General features: G+C 31.5%; 2 protein-coding genes across 3 annotated transcripts; one reads left to right on the top strand and one right to left on the bottom strand.

Annotated features, from left to right (window-relative positions):
* Positions 1–1,345: 1,345 nt before the first annotated feature.
* Positions 1,346–4,066, top strand: LOC106753612 (chaperone protein dnaJ C76, chloroplastic). Its single transcript, XM_014635433.2, has 4 exons — positions 1,346–1,732; positions 2,529–2,785; positions 3,055–3,235; positions 3,338–4,066. The coding sequence occupies exons 1-4, from the start codon at positions 1,373–1,375 to the stop codon at positions 3,959–3,961; spliced, it is 1,422 nt and encodes a 473-aa protein (XP_014490919.1). The 5' UTR covers positions 1,346–1,372; the 3' UTR covers positions 3,962–4,066.
* A 1,312-nt stretch (positions 4,067–5,378) lies between these two features.
* Positions 5,379–7,397, bottom strand: LOC106753560 (thioredoxin-like protein YLS8). 2 transcript variants are annotated; one of them, XM_014635380.2, is made up of 3 exons: positions 7,190–7,397; positions 6,694–7,020; positions 5,379–5,795 (listed from the first exon to the last, which is right to left on the bottom strand). In XM_014635380.2, the coding sequence occupies exons 1-2, from the start codon at positions 7,307–7,309 to the stop codon at positions 6,712–6,714; spliced, it is 429 nt and encodes a 142-aa protein (XP_014490866.1). In that variant the 5' UTR covers positions 7,310–7,397; the 3' UTR covers positions 5,379–5,795; positions 6,694–6,711. The 2 variants fall into 2 exon arrangements, with proteins under 2 accessions (XP_014490866.1, XP_014490865.1); XM_014635379.2 differs by lacking the exon at positions 5,379–5,795 and having other exon boundaries at positions 6,506–7,020.
* Between the last annotated feature and the right edge of the window lie 3 nt (positions 7,398–7,400).

Genomic DNA, 7,400 nt, shown 5'->3' with positions numbered 1-7,400 from the left:
TAACGTTATAACAATTCATCTATTACACTCGGTCTGCTTTTTAACTAATAGAATATCGTTTTAATGTTTACAAAATGTCAAACTAGAGATTTTCAAACTGGTCTTCCAGTTTTATTTTTACTCATTTGGATCTCAATTTGAAAAGTTAATGTAATTTGATCATTTTCTTGAGTATTGTACCAATATAATTACATATACGTCATGTGTTAATTATTGTTTCATTTTGTTTTTTTTTTTTAATTTTTCTTTTTAAATTGTCATCATGACAGTCTTATATTCATTTTAATCTTTATATTTGTTATTTTAGTTCAATTCAGTTTTTTTTAAATATTTGTCACTTTTTAAATTAAGACCAATTGTATATAAATATTATAATAATAATTTTATTAACATTTATGTTTGTATTAAATATTTTTAAAATTATTTTTAAATCAATTCTAATATTTGTATAGAAATTATTAAAAGTTATTCGATTAATTTATTTTATAAATTTATATACTATTATTTGGAATATGAATTCAAATAAAAAATAATATTAAAGTATGGTGCAATAAAATATCAATACAAATAAATTTAAATTAAAAAAATTAATGTAAAATATAAGTTAAATAAACTTAATTTTTTTAAATATTTTATTAGCTCTTTTTGTAACTAGATTCGTTGATAATAAGTAGTACTAAAATGAAAAATTACATATAAAAAATTCAATCTTAAATCAAATAATTATATTTTAATAATAAAGTTAGAGTTAGTTTAAAAATAATTTTAAAAATATTTATTATAAATATCATTATAATATTAGTATAAAATTAAATTTGATTTTAATTTAAAAAACAAAATTATTTAATTTAAAAAAATTAAACAATATTATAAATATATATATATATATATATATATATATATATATATATATATATATATATATACTGAATTGAATATATGACCATGAAAGTTAATTTCGATACTAACAAGTGATATTACTATGTGACACAAAATTAACAAAATATAAAATAAAAATGACACATGACATAGATAATATTTTTACTACATTACTAATAAATGACCAAATTACAGTAATACTTTAAAAATTTAGATTAATATTAAAAGACAAAAACATATTTAATATTTAAAAGAAATTTAGAAAATGAAATCTTAAAAAATCTACTTTATGTTGAAATATAAGTATCTTGCATCCTTTTCAGGAAAAGTTACATGAGAATGCAAAATATCTTGCATGGTTCGCTGTCGTGGGTCATGTTCTTTTATATTACAGTACCAAAGTTTTCAAACTCTACGATATACGATGATGTCTTATCCTCTTTCCTTGCCTTGTTCTTCTCACACTCATTCTTCCCTCAACACCAACATCGCCATGAACATGGCCACTGCTTCATCTGCATCTGCATCTCTATGCTTTCCTTCACACATCATCAAAAAGCCACTGGGATCTTCAAGCCTCCACAAGTCTTTTGCCAAGTCTGATGCATCCACCTCCACCCTCACATGCAAGGCATCATCATCATCATCATCCTCTGTGATAGACTTTGACTTGTATGAGCTTCTGGGTATAGACAGCTCGTGTGATCAGTCAGAGGTGAAAGGGGCATATCGCAATCTTCAGAAGCGCTGCCACCCTGACATTGCTGGCCCTTCTGGTCATGACATGGCCATCATACTTAATGAAGCTTATGCCATTCTCTCTGACCCAAATGCACGCCATGCCTATGATAAGGTTTTTTCTCTTCTGCAGTTCATGTTGAGGTTAATATATTGTCAATAAATCAATTTGATCCGTCTTCTACAATTGGGTCCAAGTTTAGAGTCACAAACTGTTCAATCGAAATTTCGAACTGGGTAAGGACATAGTTCCACACGAACTTCCTCCTAGCTTCAATTCCCTCAAATTCTAGGATTTCTTCTTTGAGGGAATTCAATAAAGCCAAACCTTTCATTACTCATCTCATCTTATGATGTTCCGGTCAATTCATCACTTGTGTTTCTATGACTAATTGATCTTTTCTTCTATCCAATTCAAGTTTTAGGAGCAGTTTGGATGAGCTAAGGAGCTTGTTGATTTTTACAACAATTATCATAAAAGTCATAATCTTGTGGTGTTGATAGACAAAAGTTAGAAGAAATTTTTCGAAAAAGCTAAGGAGCTTGTTGATTTTTATAACAACTATCATAAAAGTCATAATTTTGATTGATTAATAGTTTGATGAGTCAGGAAATTAATCTTAACTTAAACCGGAAATTTGACTCATTTTGTCTAGTGTTTTTTTTCCTTTGAAGTGTTTGTTCAGGAGTTTATCCAAATTGGAGCTTAGTCCATTTCTGATCTTTGATTATAAAATAGTATTTGGGTCGGGAGATGGATACACTGCTTGTTTCATGAGACAAAGAAAAGCAGAAAATCATGAAATACTGCGTTTGAACTGACAGAATGTGTCAGTGAATCCATGTTTTTGGATAGTGTTTCAATTTGTTTGGGTTGGTTGTTTATTTAAGAAAGTGTTAATGTGGTGCAGGAGCAAGCAAAGAGTTCAGAATTCAAAGGCTTCACTGGCAGACCCATATACTCGGTTTGGTGTGGATCAGAAAGTGAGCAGCGAGCAATATTTGTTGACGAGGTCAAATGTGTTGGTTGCCTGAAATGTGCACTGTTAGCTGAAAAGACTTTTGCTGTTGAATCAGTTTATGGAAGAGCAAGAGTTGTTGCTCAGTGGGCTGATTCCCCACAAAAAATTGATGAGGCAATAGAATCTTGCCCTGTCAATTGCATTTCGTAAGTCTGTATGTACCATTCTATATTTGGCTTCATATTTTGGGAATCACTCAAGTTCAGAGAATCAAGATAAGAATCATGAGTTTTTTTCTTAATTGTTACCTTTACAATATCTTACTTGTTCTGATTTACATTGTACGATATTCTTAGCCATAATTTGTTGTAAATTGTTGCACACCTTCGGGCATACTGTAGCATTGAACTTGTGAATAATCTCCCTTTTCCATTTTACTTGTGAATAATCATTCTTCTGCTTTTGAACAAACTAGAGTTGTTGAGAGGTCCAACCTTGCAGCTTTGGAGTTCTTGATGTCCAAGCAACCACGTGGCAATGTAAGAGTAGGCGCAGCTCATACAGCAGGAGTTCGTGTTGCTAACATATTTGTAGACGTGGAGAAGTTTCAGACTAGATTCCAGGAATCAAAGGAAAAAGCTTCTAAGTGTGCTAAGGTTAGTTTGATATGAAAGAGCAAGAACAGACATAACAAAATTGTTTTCATTATGTTAAAACTTCCATGCTTGCATTCTTAACTCAGTATTGCATTCTTACAGGAAACAGACCTCCAAAGAGAATCAAGAATGTCAGCAATTCAAGCAATAAGATCAATTTCCAATTGGTTATACTGGCAAACACCTAGTGCAACAAGTGGCTCATCAAAATCTGAAAAAAGCATGACAAGAGTTGTATATAAATTGCCTGAACCAGATATCAGCAAGCTGAGAGACGCAGCTGCAAGGAAGAAAGTCAGAGAAAGGACAAGGACCAAACATCAAGCCCCATTAAATTGTATTCATCCAGAGGATTATTGGACTCCTTCAACTCATGTTCTTCCTTCTTCAACTACAACTACTGCTACTCCAACCCTACCTAAGAAGCCTTCAGTTACCACTAAAGGACAGAAAAACACAAAGGAAAGTGATCATGAATCATATGAGAATCAAAATAGCCCTATTAGATGGGGACTACCAATGGTTACTGCATTGACTGCAGTGGTTACAGTTCATGTACAGACACTTGGGTCAACACATGAGTTGCAAGAACATGTGGGTGGTTCTCTTGCTCTGGATATTGTTAATAGCTCTTGGTTGCAGGGCATGCTGGCAGCAGCTACATGGTACATCATTGGAATGGCAATTACAGAACTTTTGGTCTTAATTGGAAGTAAAAATAGATAGAAGTACATATTAGGTACTTTAAAGTTTAGTAGCAAAGATATAGATACAAGTAATAAGGTGTAAGGTATATAAAATTGCACATGAATCACAGTAGATTATGTATAAGAACTTATCCATTAAGAATGCCATACTTCATCCCATTTTACTTTCACTCTGTTATGTATTTTCGAAGAAAAATTGTTATGCTATTTTAAAAATCTAGTAATTTACTACTTTTTTTCAAATATACAATTATAACTACAACACAAGCTACTACCGCAATAAAAAGATTTCTATAGATTATCCACATTAAGAAAAGAAAAGTTCTCTCCGCAATATTTTGAACCATTTTGCTTTCATTCTGGATTCTTTTCTTTTCCAAACATATCTTGAATAATAACGGAAGGAAATATTGTTTATTCAAAATGGCCATAAACGCAGCATTTAATTTACTATGACTTTTATTCACAACAATAAATTAAAACTATTAGGATATATCATATTTTTAGTTGAGCAATTTTACAATTTTAGTAAATAAAAATAATCTGTTTAATAATAAAGCAAGTAATTGAATATTTTTTTATTTTAAAATAATTAAATATTTCTTCCTTTTAAAAATAACCTTAAAATAATTTTTTAAATATTTTTCTTACAAAACTATATAATTTTTAAATTGCAGTAGTTTTCCTATTTTAAATTAACTTTTCATAAAAATAAAAAAATTATCAGTAATAAAATTACATAAAAAGATTTATGTACTTATATTATTGAAGTATAATAAAAAATGTAAATACTGTGTTTTCATTAGTTCAAAGTCAATGCAATGGTGTACTTTTTGTTTAAATTAAAATTAATAACTGACTCGCATATTAAAATTTTGAAACAACTGAACTGTTCTTCATTCAATTGTATATAGTAGAAAAAAATATAAAAAATTTTAAATTGTCAAAACATATTTATAATAGACAGCCAGTTCAAGATTTAAATTGTTAAGAATCATAATTAGAAGAATTAAACCCTTTCGGCCTACTTAAAAATCATTGTTTGGGTGTTGAACCAAATGGCATGGACTAAACTCCAATTTGAGTCTATGAACATCGAAAATGAGTTATTCAAACGACTCTAGTGTTTAGCTAAAGACAAATACGATTTCCCAGAGTTTAGAGTTTAAGTGTTCAGAAATAAGCCAAAAGGAAAAGAATGTGATAAAAAGAGAAATAAAATAGTATTTTATTTCAGACCAAATTGTGTACTTCAAGGTACAGGTTCAATTGATATGATTTGGAAATACCATCTCAATTCATACTTGTTAGTTCCCAAGGATAATTCTACTAAGATTTCATTCTTGAGAAAAGGCCCATAGAAATAATTGATATTGTGGAAAACCTAAGACAAAAACTGCAATTGCTGTTGCATACCATTCACAGACCCCCAAGACTAAAGATAAAGCTGTTATAGAAATTGCATTCACAGGGTCCCAAAATTGACAAATGCGATTGGGAGATTAATTTCATTACAGGTCCTTCACTATTTTTCAAGTAGGGGTAGAGGCGAGTACATAACTAAACACTGTGAGTGACATTGGACAGACATTTATCAACTTCTGGTGTCATCTACCCTTAACACTGACATATAAAAGTAGATTGTGTTTGGGAAAAAAAGTCAATTATTACTCGATGATAAGTTTATTGTTACAGTTTGCAAGCTAAAGTTCCCATTTTTCCAGATCCAAGCCTGTAGTTTTGCTTATAATTGGATTGTTTCAATTGGTTTTCAAAATCCAGGGATGTAAACCAAATACCACTTGACTTCTAGTCGCTATAATTGTAGGCTTTCTGCACACTTCCTCGTGTACCTATTATAAGCCCAAAAGTTGAATTCAACATATCAATAACCCTGATTAAACTATAGAATGCAAAAACTATATGCAATCTAAATTCAGAATCAATTCCTCTACGGAAAACTAAACACCTAAAAACGTTATTCTAGATAATTCAATGTGAAAACAAACACTCACTAATGCAAAACCAAATAACTATTGAAACAACACTATTCAGAAAATGACAAGAGTAATCTCAATCTCACATCATTAAGGTGGAAGTTCAATCAAATGACATTTTAGCCAAGCCAGACAAATGAATTGGGTTTGTTAGATAAAAGTTTAATAATAGAAAAGTAGAGACTAGTAACTCTGAATAGTGATATTTTTCATTAGAATTAAAACACAAACAATGTCTATAATTACCAACATAATAATAAATATAATGGAAGGAAAGAGTTTATCGTAGCCTAGGATGAAGAGCGCAATGAACTGTCTTTATAATGCGTTTTAAAACAACAAAATGGTCTTTTTGCTGAAACAATCTTGTGCAGAGACAGATTTCCATACCCATGAACACCAATGCTCCAACATTTTAGGAACAAAATAATTTTTATTAGATAAATGCAAACTGGTAACTATATTCTGTGTATTTTGGTTTTCTGCAACGATCTATTTATAACTACATAGCAGCCACAAGAAAAAAAATACTAAAATGCACATGGCATTGTTATAGAAACAAAATGTAAATGAAAGATAGTGGTAGTGGGCGATTTACTTAATTACAAAAACAGATTTAAAGCAGACACATATATTTTTACTTTAAATTTTAAATTAGAAATATTTTTTCAATGTTTAAAGTGCATATCAGAACGATCAATAATCACACAACCACCACACATAAGTAACATGGCAGAGTAATTCGTTTGTTTACTTTACAGATCCGCATGAATCAGTAGCGGTATTTGGTGGAGTAATCTTTGGGAGCGATGACAAGACCGCGACCCTTCCTCGCCCCGCGGTAAACGGTCTCGACGATGTCGATGAACTCCTGCTTGTCCTTGAGAGCCCAATTGATCTTGTTGTTGTTGCCAGTGCCGAGATCGATCATGATGTGCTTGTTCCTGAAGAAGAACATGACCGTTGAAGGATCGTAGAGCTCGTACATGGTGTTGAAATCCGGCACCTCCGTTATGTCCACCAGGTATATCACCGCGAAGTTCTTTATCGTCTCCGCCACCGACGCCAACACCTCATCCATCTATTCTCCCAATTTCATCACAAATAATTGTAATTCAAATCGAAACCAGCACAGTTCACAATATGCAGTTTAATCAGTTCGAAATTCAAAATTCAAAACATGAAATTCATTATTTACAGCACGAAACTCAAACTCACGACATGAAATTGAAATTGAAATTGAGAATTACCTGCATGCATGTTTCATCCCAATCGTGACCGAATCGGATAATGACGAGACGCTCTTCTTCGGCGAGGATTGCTTGATCGACGGCCCAGCCGGAGTGCAAGTGAGGCAACAGATACGACATCTTCTTCTTCTTCTTGGTTTCTTGGAACCCTAATTTGAGAATCACTCTCAGCTTTCGACTCTGTTTTTTGTCGTTGGTTTTGGTTGGGACT

This window comes from Vigna radiata, unplaced genomic scaffold (genome assembly GCF_000741045.1).
Source record: "Vigna radiata var. radiata cultivar VC1973A unplaced genomic scaffold, Vradiata_ver6 scaffold_134, whole genome shotgun sequence".
Taxonomy (NCBI): domain Eukaryota; kingdom Viridiplantae; phylum Streptophyta; class Magnoliopsida; order Fabales; family Fabaceae; genus Vigna; species Vigna radiata.
The sequence above is the reverse complement of the archived record's forward strand: the minus strand, read 5'-3'. Positions and strand labels throughout refer to the sequence as shown.

What these genes read in the sequence shown, in the direction of transcription:
- LOC106753612 (XM_014635433.2), top strand. Translation starts at nt 1,373, where the DNA reads ATGAACATGGCCACTGCTTCATCTGCATCTGCATCTCTATGCTTTCCT. An exon ending in TGCCCTGTCAATTGCATTTC is followed by an intron (nt 2,786 to 3,054) that starts GTAAGTCTGTAT and finishes TGAACAAACTAG; the next exon opens with AGTTGTTGAGAGGTCCAACC. An exon ending in AAGCTTCTAAGTGTGCTAAG is followed by an intron (nt 3,236 to 3,337) that starts GTTAGTTTGATA and finishes GCATTCTTACAG; the next exon opens with GAAACAGACCTCCAAAGAGA.
- LOC106753560 (XM_014635380.2), bottom strand. Translation starts at nt 7,309, where the DNA reads ATGTCGTATCTGTTGCCTCACTTGCACTCCGGCTGGGCCGTCGATCAA. An exon ending in GGGATGAAACATGCATGCAG is followed by an intron (nt 7,021 to 7,189) that starts GTAATTCTCAAT and finishes TTGGGAGAATAG; the next exon opens with ATGGATGAGGTGTTGGCGTC.